This window comes from Eubalaena glacialis, chromosome 7 (assembly GCF_028564815.1).
Source record: "Eubalaena glacialis isolate mEubGla1 chromosome 7, mEubGla1.1.hap2.+ XY, whole genome shotgun sequence".
Classification (NCBI taxonomy): Eukaryota; Metazoa; Chordata; class Mammalia; order Artiodactyla; family Balaenidae; genus Eubalaena; species Eubalaena glacialis.
In genome coordinates, this window is record NC_083722.1 from 13,567,257 (window position 1) to 13,583,311 (window position 16,055).

Genomic DNA, 16,055 nt, shown 5'->3' on the forward strand with positions numbered 1-16,055 from the left:
GCAACTATTAAAAGATTTGAGGGGCTTTTGTCATTTCTCAATTGGCCTTCACCTACCTACAGGATACCCAGTTCCCTTGTAAGATTACGTAAAGAATTCAATTAAACTTCTTCTTCCTTTTTTTTTTTCAATTGCAATGGAAGCAAAAGTTCTGATGTTAAGAGGAAAAGAATAGATGAGAAACTTCTAATTTCGAATCCCCTTGGGATTAGATGCTGATTTCAGCTGCACAGAGAACACTGCCCCATATTTTGAAAGAATAGCTGCTGGCAGTTTCAGAGGAGATGACTTTCCAAAATAGACAGTGAACTCCCCCATCCGTATCTGGTGACCATCTGACATTTGGACACAGAATTACAGAGCCATCCACATGTTTTGATACGTATAACCTTGCTTTTAAAAATGGCAATGACAAGTCATTATTATGCTTAAGCTCAAAACTAGCGGAATACAAAATACAAAAGAGAAATGCATTACCTCGTTCCCAGCAGCAATAGAAAATATTTACACATCTTAGAGCAATAAAATTTCTCCATACCCTGGGGCAGTGTTGTCTCTGGTGCAGGAACTTGCTGGTCCTTTTTGGCTCAGAATGATACTAGGACAGTTCATAAGAGTGAGAAGGACTCTGGACACTGATGAAGATGAGGCATGTTTCCCTCTCTCTGGAGCAGCAGCCTGATTTTGCCCAAACCAGTCATAGGTTGGTATGGTCAGAGTTATGGTACCTGTACACTGGATCTCATGAACCTGGCCAAATTCGATTGGGTTCCATTCATCAAAGGTGGCCTTAATAACATTACAATCGAGGGCCAATAATTTTAAAGTACTTGTCCTCAAGCTACTCAGTGTAGCTATCTATAATAAAATCTGTTTGGAAGCAGGAAGGATAGATACCCAGCCCCACTTTTATTCTCAGTCCCTTAGCTTCAAAACCCATTTATCCCAGCCAAGAGTGCTGGGTAAATGAAGATCCCTGTGTCCAAAAACAACCCCACCTAAGACTAAATTTTTTCTAGAAATAACTAGTAGCAAAGGGAAATAACCATTTTTATTATTTTAAATTAAAACTTCCACCATTCAGAATAATTGTAATTTAAAATAATTCATCAACAAAAGTGCTGGAACAAATTATAATAAGTAGAAGCCAGCTCTTGGAGGGGATGGCCTCTGTTGCCTGCTAAGTGATGCAGTTTGATAAACTCGTACTTCTGTGCCAGGCTCTTTGGTTTAAGGTAATTGCGTAAACAAGGATTATCAGTGGGTTTAGTGTCCCCTGGAGAATTATACTTTAACAGAAAGAATTATTGGAAATAGTTAAAATATGCTGTCACCATTTAGCAGAAATGTTGGTAATATATGTTCAGAGGCTTTTAAGTAAATGCTATGTATAAATTGTATCATAGAACAAAGAAGCATCCAAGGAGACACTTGATCATGGTGTAAAGAGAATGAATATTTGTGTATTGCAATATGAGGCTTGTAAACATCACTGAATTGAATAGAAAATAAGCTCAATATAATTTGTTATTTTTTTTCTGCCCCAAGTTTTATGGGTTTTTTTTTTGAATTTCACCTATTTTCCTGACATGTAGAAGTACTCTCTAGGTAATTAAAGCCATAGCCATTCCGAATAATTTCTGTTTTCCTTCTTGCTGATGTTAAGTTTAATGGTGTCAGCTTGCTAATCCTTCCTGATGCTCACATGACCTCCATTTGTGCCGGTGTTTTCCTAGGATGGCAGAGATGCAGGGGCTCATGGAAAGACTGGAGCGGGCCGTTGGTCGACTGGAGTTGCTGTCTGCAGGGTTACACTGGCCTCCTGGGGACTGTGGGGAAGTTAACAGTGTCAGCGGAGGTAGGGCCACAAACTGTTGTCATTACTGATCTCTATGTGGGTCACTTAATTTTGTCCCCATCATTTAGTTCTCATGAAATATTTCTATCAACTTTAACTCCCCTACTCCTTCCTTTATATGTGACCGTGACATTAACCAAATGCAAACGATCCCTGAAAAAGAGAAAGAGAAAAAGAAAAAAGTCTCAACCCACAAGCCACAAAAATTTCCTGTATCTGCGCATGTTAAGAGCATAATCCATGAGCCAAATGTCATTATTCTTTCGTTTTAATGTTTATGCTGCTCTTCCACACTCAGTGACTAAATATATTATCTAAGTAATTATCAACAAGAAACTAATGTTCCTTATTAGAATGTAAATTGGAAGGAATTATCATTCTGCACATTTTAATTTTAAAGAGAGCAAGTCATTAAATTTAAGAACTGCAGTTTTAAAGGAAGAGAGTCTGATGTGAAGCCAAATATTACTTCGATGTAACATGACCACATCACATTGTTTTACTTTTGCCTATTCCTCACCAAACATGTTTTTTAAATTATATGCTAATACCACACTTTTTAAAAAAGATTTTAAAAATTATGTGATCAAACATATAAAAAGTTAACTACTTCTTTAAAAAAAAATACCATGCACGGCCAGCTCTTTAAGTTATCTACAGTAATTTTTCCAACTTCTTCTCTAAGGTTGCAGAATTAGCAAATAAAAATACAGGATATCCAGTTAAATATGCATTTCAGATAAACTACATTCTTTTTTTTCTTTTTGGTTAGAAGTGTGTTCCGAATACTGCGTGGGATATACTGCATGATACACACTTATTCAAAAATTTATTCACTATTTATTTGAAATTTAAATTTAACTGGGCGATCTGTATTTAATTTGGCAACTCTATTCTTGTCTCACACACATTTCCTCCTTATCTGACCCATTTTGAATTTTGTCAGGCTTTTGGGGCTTGAGAAAAGCCTTGGGGAAGAGGGGGCTTCAAAAAAAGCTTTCACCAGGCAAGAGCCACATTGGTGCTTCTAGAATTTCAGGCCTGTTTGGAGCTGTGCCTTGTATTACGTGCGCTGGGACAAAAATTACTGTGTGAGCACAAATGCACAGGCTGGTTTTTTTTCTCCCCCGACTCCGAACGTAATGCTTTGAATGAATTGAAAGGGGGTGTTGTTTAAAGGAAAGCTGCCAGGGGCCTGTAAATTTTTTCCGCATCAAATGAGACATATCTATGATTTCATTTTAAGCCTCTTTTTGTTAACTATGGAGTTGGTATATGAGATTCAGTAGACTTTATTTGTAAGAAAATATTTTCATGTTCTCTTTAGTAACTTTGTTTCCTTATGCCTTTGGCATCAGGTGATCAAAAGACATTTCTCTGAGATTGCTGCCCACAAATATAAAGCCTGTGAATACATAAAGTTAAAATCCAACTCCCAGGAGACAGTGTAGTGTTGTTGAGGAAAGGGGGAAAAAAAAAAAACTCCAATAATTTGAACCTCACTTACACAAAGAGGTAAAGACACTTTGTACTTTCTTCAAAAAAAGAAAATTAATAAGCTAAGCAAAATTGGAAGGCATATAATTAAATTACTTAAGTATTTAAACATATATTTTCTAATATAACAAATCATTCCAAACCAGTTATTAAAGTAAGTTATCTTAAAACAACTTAGTCAGCAATTTATTATCCTATTGATAATATGAAATGAAGAAGGATAATTAGTAAAATGTCTGAATGATATTCATCCTTAAAACCTTTTACTTATCCTAAACAACATCACTTCCGTTTCTTCTTAATTAGTCAGTTTTGGTGATTTCCTAAATTCTATTTTTAACAATTCCTTGAGGACAACCTCTCACCTTAAATGTAAACATCACCATTACAATGATGTTGTAACTAAAGTTAATTTTTTTTTAATTTAAACAGAAACTTTTAGAAGGAACCCAATCCATTACAAATCCATAGTATGCACAGATCAAAGAACTGCCGTATGAGACTGTTGTTATGATGTGTTTTATAATGTGTTTTCCCCCCACCCTGACAATCAGGTGAGTTTGACTCAACAGTTGAAGAAATATTTTCATGCCTGCTAATTGACAAGCACTATGACAGGTGCAGGGGAATCTAAGATGAATTATACACAGTCCTGATCCTCCAGAATCTTTGGTCTCGATGCATTACTATTCAGGGCCTCAAATGCTTTGACTAAGAGTTGCTCAAAGGATGCAGGCTGGGGAGAAAGACAAGTCATTAAAGGCTGCCCGGAGGAGGTGTGAGCAGAGCTGATTGATGAAAGGAAATTGATATTCCCTTGCATCATTGTCCATTCTGCTATGTAGAGGCCTCCATCACATTTGAAGAGCTTTCTCCCACTTTAAACACCCAGCAGAGACCTCTCAGACTTCTCCCATGGCAAAAAGCAGGTTTATCTGTTTCCAAATGGATCCATAAGGAATCTTCGGGTTTACACCCCTTTTATGTTATAGGAGTTGGTACATACGGCATTTTGAACTTTAGGATAAGTCAGCTTCAAAACCCTGCTTAGAAGTTAGACCATAGGTGCAGAGAACTGTAAACAACTGTTTCTATCACTCTTTTGGCCTGTGGAAATGGGCAAGTGGGAACCAGGGAAAAAGAAGGAAGCTTTATCCTACGCATTTATGAGCATGGATATTCCTGTCCAGTATAAGAAAGGGACTCCTAAGTTTGGGTTTGGATTTTAATAGCCTGTACTGCTGAATTTCTCAATATTATCTTTCTCAATATTAGGGATATGCAATCTGGGACTTAGACTAAAATTTTTTTTTGTTAATTAAAAAGCAGGGAAAGAAATGCAGAGCACACCAGGTTGGGCCATTGTCACTTCAGCTTTTACAGTAATTTGGCAGGTCAACATTCACTATGGATTAGCTCACCAGGCATTTTTATGCCCACCTTCGCTGTCTCTCCTCCCCTTGGGAAGTGAAGAAGGAACAAAATGTGTGAAATCAGCTTGCTTTTCCTACTTGCCCAGACTTCGTTATTACCTTTTAATTGTCCTGAATAATCTTGGTAACTATTTGCAAGGTGGTTATAGCACTTGGACAGGTCTGTATAGAAGAACGTACACTGGCTTTGGATTCATAAGGCGTGTTCAGTTTTTGGATCTGCCACTTATTTGGTATAGAGCTTTTAACAAGTCATGTGTTCTGTTTGCATCTTCATTTCCTCATCAGTCAAAGTGTGACAGTGCTACTTACCTCATGGGTTTGGGGGAGAATCAAATGAAATTATGTAGGTGAAAGTGCTTACTCTGAAGGATGAAAAATAGGAAAACACTGTTTTCTTGAGCCATTGAGAAGTGTTTAATAAGTACATATTGGGTGAATGAATGACTTGGTGAATAGGAAGAGAATGATATGAATGACATTAAACTTCCATACTACTTACGGCAAAGCAGTACCAGCTTTTCACTAAACTACCAGGGAATAACAGAATGTTCTTCTTCCAAAGGTGTGGCACCCTCGGTGGAGGCCTTTGATAAGCTGATGAACAGCATGGTGGCTGAGTTTTTAAAGAAGAGTAGGATCCTGGCTGGTGACGTTGAGACTCATGTGAGTACTTTCCTCCCCCGTTCTCTGTGGAAAAGATGACTGCTATTAAAATTTTTTTAAAACAATGATCATAACAAGGGTTGGTGAGGGAATGGAGAGATTGGGACCCTTGTGCACTGCTGGTGGGAATGTAAAAGGTGCAGCCAGCATGGAAAAGAATATGGCGATTCTGTAAAAAATTAAAAATGGAACTATCATATGGTCCATCAATTTTACTTCTGGATATATACCCAAAAGAATTGAAAGCAAGATCTCAAAGAGACATTTGTATACCCATGTTCGTAGTAGCATTATTCACAATAGCTGAAGGGTGGAAGCCACCCAAGTTTCTGTTGACAGATGAATAGATAAACAAAATGTGGTTTGTACATACAAAGGAATATTATTCAGCCATAAAAAAGGAAATTCTGACACATACGAAAACATGGATGAACCTTGAGGACGTTATGCTAAGTAAAATAAGCCAGTCACAAAAAGATGCTGTATGATTTCATTTATCTGAGGCATCTAGAGCAGTCAAACTCATAGAAACAGAAAGTAGAAGGGTGGTTGCCAGGGCCTAGGGAGAGGGAGAAAAATGGGAACTTGTTTAATAGGTTTAGAGTTTTAGTTTTTCGATGCAAACTAAACTCCAGAAAGAATTCTGGGGATCTGATGCACAACAATGTGAATATACCTAACACCACTGAACTGTACACTTAAAAATGGTTAATATGGTACATTTTATGTTGTGTGTATTTTACCACAATTTTTGAAAAAAGTGCAGCCTGAGGAAAAGCAAAGTCATAGAATTCAATAATCTCTGGATTGGTAGAGACTTTTAATGATATCTAGGCCAGCCTCCCAGTTTTAGACACCTTTTATGCATTTTAAAATGTTTAGCATCCTCCTTGAGGCTAGTTGTTATTTGCATGCATTTTATGAAAATCTAAAGCCAAACCAATTAAAAACCTAAAAGAGATTTATCACCAGGTTCTTCTTATTTATTTACCTTTGTTTCTTGGAAAGGATTGAATTCCACATCCATCTGCTTGTAGATTTCTCGGCAGTGAGAGAGTCCCGGCAAAATCATTTTTAGTATAGACTCACGGAAAATCTGATTCTTGAATAAAGTTGTGGTTTGTGGTTAAAAACAAACAGAAAACAACAACAACAACAACAACAACAACGTATAAAGGGATTCTCCTTCCCCAATTAGACTTTATATGCAACACTCAACACCAGTCTTCCAGGGAATCTGGTGACTCAGGTTATACCATTGGTTCCAGATTTGTAATTAAATAGGTGTTTATCTCATCACATTTGCAATGTGTTTGTTCACCACATCTAAGAAAAATGAAGATTCTTCTCATGGCCTCCATTTTTATTAAACATACCTGCTGAAATACTCATTGGCAAAAGAGCGGAAGCGCTGATGTACAGGAGTTCTAGAAAAGTCTGTGTAGTAAGACATATTCACTTCTAATGTATCACAGAGCTCTAGAATTGCTCTGGTCTATTCTTGAGCTTGATGTTTTTGTTTACAGAAACCTGGTCTGTAGTAAGGTAGTGGCTGAGCTTCTTATACTGAGTCATGATAGTACCTGAAAGCTAACATATAAAATGGAGTATTACCCCCAATACACTTAATGAGATTCTTGAATGATTAAAGAACAGTTTACTCTCTTGAACACTATTACAATAATTATTATATCACTGTTGTTACCATTAATATTGACATTATGCTTCTGAGGTACACAGTACATTATAATTCTTATTAGTAATAGCTCGCAAAATTCTATGTAATGTTTTTTTACTGGGGAATAATGAAGCCTGTAAATATGTATATTTAACTTTGCATTTAAAGAAGTGTAGGGTTTGCATACTAAGTAAGTCTCTTCAAGTTACATAGTAAACAGCTCCTTTAAATTCCTTTTAGAACAAAGTGAGTTATAAATAAAGTGTAGCTTGATTTATATTAAGTTTTTTCTTCTCTCCACTCATTAGCCTGAGAACAGTATGACTCGAAGGAATATTCTCAATAATGAATATGTAACGCTCAAAGAAATTTATGTTTTTCACTAATTAGTTTTTTAAAAAGGAAGGAAGGAAGGTGGGGAAAGAAAGAAGGAAGGAAGGAAAGAAAGAGAAGAGAAAGAGAGAAAAACACTTGTCATCCGAAAATGTAGACTCTGGTTCTACAACACAAAGAAAAGTACAGGCAGCTATCGTCCATCTGCCCATTACTTTAATACGTTAAACAAGTAGTTTATTTTTTCTCTCTTATAGAACCATGTGTCACTGACATTAAGCTTGCAGCTGCTGCCTCTCACATAAGCCAGAAGTGAGGGTTGAACTTTGTTCCAAGAACACACCTGTTGCCTAGGAAAAAAAACCCCACATACCTGATTGTACAGTATGGAAATTTGAGAACGACACAAATGTGCATCATGTTAAATCCTGTCCCTCTGCTTAAAAGGTATTTCACAGATACTAATAATGAATAAGGGCAGCCGAGCTATGATTTAACGTCTGTCTTGATGTGTTGGCTGCTGGTTGGGCTTAATTTACTGAACACTCAATAGTCTATTGACAGAACAGACCACAAAAAAGGGGCACTAATAGCTACAATTAGGAAGCTCTGCTGAACCGAAGAACATAACAGGTTTAGAAAAGATTAGATCTTGTAAAGCCTTCTTGTATGCAACATAAACCGAAGGGCTTATTTAAATTACCCTCCAACCCAGGAACACTGACACGGCTTGCGCCCTTTTTAAGAAATAATAAACAATACATACTTTTATAATAGATGTTTAGGGTAAATATAGTCCTCAATGTCAAAGGAAAGGATCCCCTAGAAACTGGGCCTACAGAATTCTAAGCCCTTGGTCAGCTGTCATTTACCCTTAAATGGATGACTGTGATTTTTTTTTTTTTTTTTTTACAAAGCTGTCCTGTTGCTATTCATGGTGTATGGAACTAATCTTGGGTCTATTTCTAAATGATTTGACAATCATGAAACAACTGCAAGTCATATAGCTCTTCCTAACTCAAGCCCTTTTTGGAGAGTTATAGAATTTACATTTTAATGTTTGTAAATGTCTGGAACATTTATTTCTTTTTTTTTTTTTTTTTTTAAATAATTTTTTTTAAATTTATTTTTATTTATTTATGGCTGTGTTGGGTCTTCGTTTCTGTGCGAGGGCTTTCTCTAGTTGTGGCACACGGGGGCCACTCTTCATCGCAGTGCACGGGCCTCTCACTATCGTGGCCTCTCTTGTTGCGGAGCACAGGCTCCAGACGCGCAGGCTCAGTAGTTGTGGCTCACGGGCCTAGTTGCTCCGCGGCATGTGGGATCTTCCCAGACCAGGGCTCGAACCCGTGTCCCCTGCATTGGCAGGCAGATTCTCAACCACTGCGCCACCAGGGAAGCCCTGGAACATTTATTTCTTATCACGATTAAAATGGATAAAAAAGAAATATTCTTTTATTAATTGTTCAATAAAAATGAGAGAATCACATTTTTATAAAAAGGGCAATAAAATTCAACGAAAAAGTATAACACGCTACACATGGTAGGGTTAAATCACACTGCACAATATTATGTCCTTGAGTTCCTGGACTTTATAAAGGATGAACCTATTTAGACAATTATTATAGCCGTACTTTTGATGGGTCGTGATTACTCTTCTAGGTGTTCCTAGGATTTGTTATATACTTAAATCATCTACAAAATATCTTGTTCATTTTATGCCACGCTGGTTGGGTGACATGTCCAAAGGGTGGGAAAGTAAGAATGATCTCTTCTTGTTTGTATTTGGATTTTAGAGCTGGCTCTTACTCTTTATAGAATGACCTTAAACTAGTCCCTTACCCTTCTCAGTAATGAGACTGGACAACATCATTTCCAAGGGCTCTCAGAGCCCCTTTGAGTGACTCACCCGTTGTCTCATGTAAAAAGCATGAGGGAGTTACTCAGTTGCCAGATGAAGAGCTTGAGATAGAGCAGCATCATCACCATTAAAAAAAAAAAAATCTTGCGCCATGCCAGGGAAAGTACCTCAATCATCTGAACTTGCAAAGCAAGCCGAAGGAAACATGTCAGAAAAACGATACACAGAACACTAAGGACAGCATATCATCCTGCTTTATGATGATATAGAAAAAAATCAGACTCCTTTGTTTAAAAAGACCTTGCGGCCTCCATGAGTCTGTCCTTCTTGGTCTTACAGGTTGTCACTTCTTCCTTTACATGGACCTATCTCTAGAATAAATAATGCAAAAGTGTCTACATAGTTATTTTACTATTTGTATCCATATTCTTCCTTGATTTTAGAAAACTTTTATGGGTAATTTGTACTCACTTAAAAAAAATGACCATTTGCATTTTTGGTGCTTTATAATCTGGGTCTATATGGAAACCCTCCTGTCCCCACCAAAAAAACAAAAAAATGCTCAGAAGCACAAGTTCGGAGTTGACTCAATGAAACAGCCCGTTCCATACAGATCCTCCTCACTGTCCTGCTTGCCTTTGGCCAAGCTGGTCCTCCCATTGACTAGTTTCTTGCTAATAGCTTGAATCTGAACATTTATTTTTATTATAATTAGACATGAATACTTTGGCAATCTCAAGCCCAAAGGATCTGTACATCTTTCACATTCTCCAAATGGCAGAGACAAAAAAAAAATGACTTGTACAAAGAATTCTGCATCTAGATTTCATACAGGCTTTCTATCAGGGATCTTCCGTCTTACAGTCTTGGCCAGTTATGATAGTCAGAATTATTAGAGAAGGAAATACCTTATAAATCATCCATTCCAATATACATCCTCATTTTTTTCTTTTTTTAAAATGTATTATTATTTTTGGCTGCATTGGGTCTTAGTTCCTGCGTGCGGGCTTTCTCTAGTTGTGGCGAACAGGGGCTACTCTTCGTTGCGGTGCGTGGGCTTCTCACTGCAGTGGCTTCTCTGGTTGCGGAGCACGGGCTCTAGGCACGCGGGCTCAGTAGCGCGTGGGCTTAGTTGCTCCGCAGCATGTGGGATCTTCCTGGACTAGGGGTCGAACCCGTGTCCCCTGCATTGGCAGGCGGATTCTTAACCACTGCGCCACCAGGGAAACCCCTCTTTTTCTTTCCTTGTCGTTCTGCCTTCCTTACTCTCTCCCTCCCTCCCTCCCTCCCTCCCTCTCATCCTCCTTCCTTCCTTCCCTACCTTCTTTTCTTCATTTCTCTTTTTCTCTTTCTTTCTTCTTTTTCTCTTTCTTTCTTCTTTTTCTCTTTCTTTCTTCAGAGAAGGAAACTACAACTTAGCGAGGTAGGAGATGTAGATGATGTGTCGAATGCAGCACCGTGACCCTATGGCAGAGCCAGAAATCTGGTCTCCAGAGTCTCCATCCATGGTTTGGGAGATGCCCGGCTTAGACCCCCTGGGCTGCTGTCTTCCACTGCCTTTGTAGGCAACTGGATCGCTAGTGAGAAGCAGTGGCACTTATCTGCCACCTCTTCCTGCCCTCTGCACTCTACAGCTATTACAGTTTGCCCTACCAAATTTCCACAGTATATGGAAAGGTCATGATGAAGGTGGGCTCAGGCACAACGGGTGAGGAGAGAGTGGGACATCAGTGTGACTCATGTCTTTCATGTGTCTCCTCAGAGTAGCACTGAGTGAGGTGACAGGGAGAACAGTGACCTCCAGGACGGATGAACTGTGTCCCTTGTGGGTCTTCGCTTCTCCCCCATCACACTAGCCTTGTCTCAGCCTGGTCATCACTCACTGTGCTGTTGACATCAAATTTGCAGAATTCAGAAAGGTCACAGATAGATCCAGCTCTGTTATCATTTCTTCCCAAGAAGGTGGAGAATTTTTATTCTCAACATTGAACACATATTTTGCTATCCTACATATGCGTTGACTCACAGCCTATTCCTGTTAAGTCACCAGCCTTAGTTGGACATCCCTGTGACTGCTTTTTAACTTAAGGATGTTTGCTTTTAGAACATCTGATCCCTGTCTCTTTCCTTGAAAATTCTAGTTTCCTAGCTCATTTAGAGCCTTGGAGAGGCTCTGAATAAGGAACTGGACTTGGAATCTAAGCATCTCTTGAAGGGCCACAGGCATCACTAACCTCCAGGATCTCCCTGTTTACTCCACCAAAAATAAAATATGTTACCAGAGTATTTTGCTGAAACAATGAGGTAGGTTCCATGAATCTCTCAGGTTAAGATGAGATCTGTGCTTTTCCTTCTGCTTCTTAAAGGAAACCTTCTAAGAAAGCCTATGGAATGCCTGTCCTGATTATCCTCTTCTGTTCTATGTTCACTGGCATTAGCAAAACTTCGGAAGAGCCGAAATATGCAGGGATGTGTTCTGAGCGTGCTCAGGCTGCTGTGGTTGGGGGTGAGCTATGTCACCCACCAGCTGGCCCCTCTGGGCCTGCACCTGGGGAAAATCAGGTGATTGAGTCTCAAGAGAATGGTGTTGCTCTACGTAAAAGCATAGCAAGAATCTGCAACTTAGTCTGTGTCAGGAGTTCCTGAGGGTGACCAGCAACTGTTCTCCAAACGTTTTTCCCCTCAGAAATACCCTTTCAGAAGATTGTTTCCCACATCAGAATTTAATCATGTTACCTAGTACTGCAAAATAGAGGCCCTTTTCCTTTTTTTTGCCTTTTTCTTTTTTTTCCCCTGTATTTCCTTCTTTCTAAAACTATGCCAATAATGGGAACATTTGCTGTTGTTTTCTTTCTAGACTTCAGGATAATTGAATTGTTTGCCTGGAGGCTGCTTCAGCATCTAAAAATTAATACTTTGTCTAAAAGTAATGACCTGATTTCATTTAGATTATCTTGTTATTTCTATTCAAGCAACCATCCCCACAGAACACACCACACACACACAGACATGCCCACGCACACATGTATATCCATTATTCACCTAAGAATTCGTTATAATGCTGTATTAACTACACATAAGAAAAAACAGTCTTGGTCAAATATATGGGTGTTCTGACCCAAGAGTCACTCTAACTGTAGGATATGTGTTTTCAGATTTCTTAGTGTGCATGAGGCAAGTACAAAATGTGCTTTTTTACCGTTAGTATGTTTTTCCCTTTCCAGTTGTATTTAGATTATGGTTTAACATGGTAAGTTTTAAAATATAACAGTTTATACATTTTATAACTCATTACCAGCCAATTCTTTTTAATATATCAAGTATAAGATGTTTTGGTGATGTAAAAAAAAAAAACCAGGGTATTCAATGAATTAATAATTTATCACTTATATGTGTTTGCAATAGAAATCATTTCCCTTTCAGAAAACGCTTTGCAAAATAAATATTTTAAATGGCAAGGTACTTGGAATGCTGATAGTTGACTTGCAATTGCTTTGGTTAAACAGCTTAATATACAGAATAGGTGGTCTGATTTATCCCTTTGGGCCCACCTGTTGAGTGTTGGGATCTATTTCAAGGTTCCAGAAATATGCTGTTTTCCTCTTGCCCTCTCAGTGTCTAGCATAGTAGGTGGTTAATAAATTTTTGCTAAATGAATGATGGAAAATGAATCAAATCCTTAACAAATTATTGAATCAATGAATAGATGAATGTACTGTGGCTGACAATTTGGATCAAGCAATATCCTAGATGAGGAGTTAAAAGAAAATCAAGGCCAGGTTTTATGTCCTGAATTAGCAAGTGAAATATTGGAGAAACATAGATTCTATAGATTTTTGTTTATCATGTGTGCACACGCGCACACACACACACACACACACACACACACGTCCTGGTTTTGTCGTAGCCCTGACAATGTATGTAGTACCCCCCCCATTCCCTTTATTCTCATTCCTCTTTTATAGTTGAGGAAAGTGAACCATTGAAAGACTAGACCTCTAAGGCACCTTAAGAAAGCTAGATGAGAATTCATAAGTAATAGGAAAATCCATCAGTATATTGGCTTGTAGCCCAATAGAAATCTCATGAGTGCTATGTGTGACAGGATATTTTTGTGAACCTTACTGTAAGTGTTTTAAACTGAAGGTCAGATTTAGAAAAGCAATAGGATTTTGTTTGGTTTTTCTGTTTGCATTGGGTTTTGGCATGTTGCTTTCCCCTTCGATCATTAACATTAAAATGATAGCCATCAGGCAAGAAATAACTTTGGAGTCCAAAAGGACCTGTTGGGAAATTGAATTTTTGTCCAGGACTTCATGGCATATTTCCAATAACCAGCTCTCCCTGGTTTCAAGAGTCTTTAGTTTTATTTATATAATTTTAAATATCTGGGTGAAAAGTGAAAAATTCAGTAGATTGTCTCAATATGTCCAGTGCAGACAGTCCCAAATTTTAAATGGGGACTCCCACCCCAAAGTTCATCTGCAAGTTAGTTCTTAGAAACTTGGAAGACACTTGCCCACAGACCTCATGTAAGGGATGGGTGGTTCGTTTCCTATGCAAAGATGCAGAAGAGTATGACTCCGTGTGTAGTACACAGACCACCACCATCCGCAAACTCTGCTAATGGTCTGCTATGAAATGAGTACAAAAATTGTGAGTAAGACGTTGAAAACTTTTATAACAATCCAACAGAGTAATTTTAAGGCTGCTAAGTCTGGTAATTTAAAAAACTTGGACTTGTGCTTTGTGTGTCTGGTTTTTATTCATTTTTCTAGTAAGGCTCTTTTATTTATTTTACAAAACTATCAGTCTGTGATAGATGAGAAATTAAAAAGAAAATCTTCACCGAAGGTTTTTTGAGTAGCACTATGTAATGCAAAATGTTAGGAAAAACTCTTCCACTATGCTTTTAGTTAAATGAAGCAGGAAAACAATAACATTAAATGAAAAACAGTCATTTATTATGAATGCTGATACCTAGGCGAGTGTGAATTTAATTAGAGAAGGACTTAGAACTAGATAGGGATTTCTATGCAGATTATGCATGCTTTCAGCTGATGTTGGGCCTGATTCCTTTCTTCTTTCTCTACCAAGCACAGGAATTTTCTTTTTCTTTATATGAGTGTATAGTTACTCTCCTTTGATTATAAGAATAACTTTGGAATTGACAAATGGGACCCAAAAAAGGCAGGAAAAGAGATTTTCTAAGGATAATGGAGCAGGAATTGAAAGGAAAGGGTAAAGAGGTGATATATACACTTAAGAAAGATTTGCCTTATTGAAAATAAAGTCTGGAAGGATACTTATTGAATTTTTAGGGGGTAAACTTACCAAAAGCTTTTACTTCCTAAACATCCATGTCTTCTGAACTTTTTATAACAAGCATGTATAAACTGTTATCATCAGAAGAAGGGGAAAGGAATATTTGGTTTTTTAAGGAAAAATCTTGGAATCGAGGTATTGCCTGGAAAGGATTTCACTGAGCAGCAAAAGACAAGTGAGAAAATGTGGGCACCAAGTGGTGTTGATCCCACACAGCTTGGCTGCAGGGTGACCTCGTGGTCAGGAGTCCAAGATGCCTGGGAATCCATGGGGATTCTGGGAACCAGTGTTCAGCAAGGACTTTCCTAGGTTGAGTGTTCATAGTGAGATCTTAGTGTAGATGGATTGATGTCGGGTCTATATGGTTGACAAATGAACAAAATCTGGTTTGTAGCTAAATTTTATAGTCACTAGAGATCGACTTCATTTCCCTGCCTTATTTAAATTTTCTATTAGTGACAGAGGCAATTGTAAAGAAAGGGAAAGAGAACTAGCATTTATTGAGGACCTGCTATGTTAGGCACTTCGTGCAGCTGCCAACAAACATTGCTTTACTTGATCACTAGGAGAACCCGTTAAGGTACGTAAATTCGAGACAAAGAAGCCCAGTCTCAGTAAGGTTGGGTAACTTGCTTATAGCCATGCATTTAGAAATGAGCAGCATTGGATTCTGTCTCAGGCCTATCTGAAGATTAAAGCTCACAGTTTCTCTGCTATACCACACTGCTTTCCAATAATTTCAGTCATTCATTATTTAGCGGTAGTTACTGAGCTTCTGGTGTGATAAAGGCCCTTCTACATCGGCACCCAGTGGCCTAGTCTTCAAGAGCCTATTACCTACTTGGAGACCCAAGGCATATACGTATGCATGAAAGTTAAATAAGAGTATGGCTTAAATAATACAGAATGAAAGGACAATGCTTAGCATTACAGTGCATTCTAGAATAAGGAGTACTTGTTGCCTCTAATTTTTCTGATTCATTAGAGCAGCCAAGTATCCTTTACTTGTATAGACCCAAAATTCATCAACCATGAAGCAGTTCTGGCTTCCTGAGTCAAAAGATTTAGTTTAAACATGTTGATAAAATGCTTTAGATTCCTTAAGTGTTAGAAAAGCAAGTTAGAGAATTAGAAGAAGGGCCAATCTGCCAAGTGTTTTGTAGCTACACAATGATTGAATTTGAAGATGAAGTTTATTTCAGAGAATAGTTTTGTTCAGATTACAAACTTGTAACAATATTCTACCTGTCAGAAAAGCAAACAGATTTAAATATACAATAGCGTTTTCTTTTTTTTTTTTTTCCTAGTCCGATGCCTTAAGAAATACTCACTGTTTTATTTATTTATTTGGCCGCATCGGGTCTTCGTTGCGGCATGCGGGCTTCTCTCTATTTATGGCATGTG

At 38.0% G+C, this 16,055-nt stretch overlaps 1 protein-coding gene across 1 annotated transcript in view; it reads left to right on the top strand.

Annotated features, from left to right (window-relative positions):
• The window catches only part of CAP2 (cyclase associated actin cytoskeleton regulatory protein 2), a 148,380-nt gene that overhangs the window by 25,437 nt on the left and 106,888 nt on the right, over nucleotides 1-16,055 (top strand). The window contains exons 2-3 of the mRNA XM_061194845.1: nucleotides 1,737-1,858; nucleotides 5,354-5,454. Coding sequence (XP_061050828.1) covers nucleotides 1,738-1,858; nucleotides 5,354-5,454 — 222 coding nt within the window. The 5' untranslated portion in view covers nucleotide 1,737. The remainder of the gene's footprint in view (nucleotides 1-1,736; nucleotides 1,859-5,353; nucleotides 5,455-16,055) is intronic.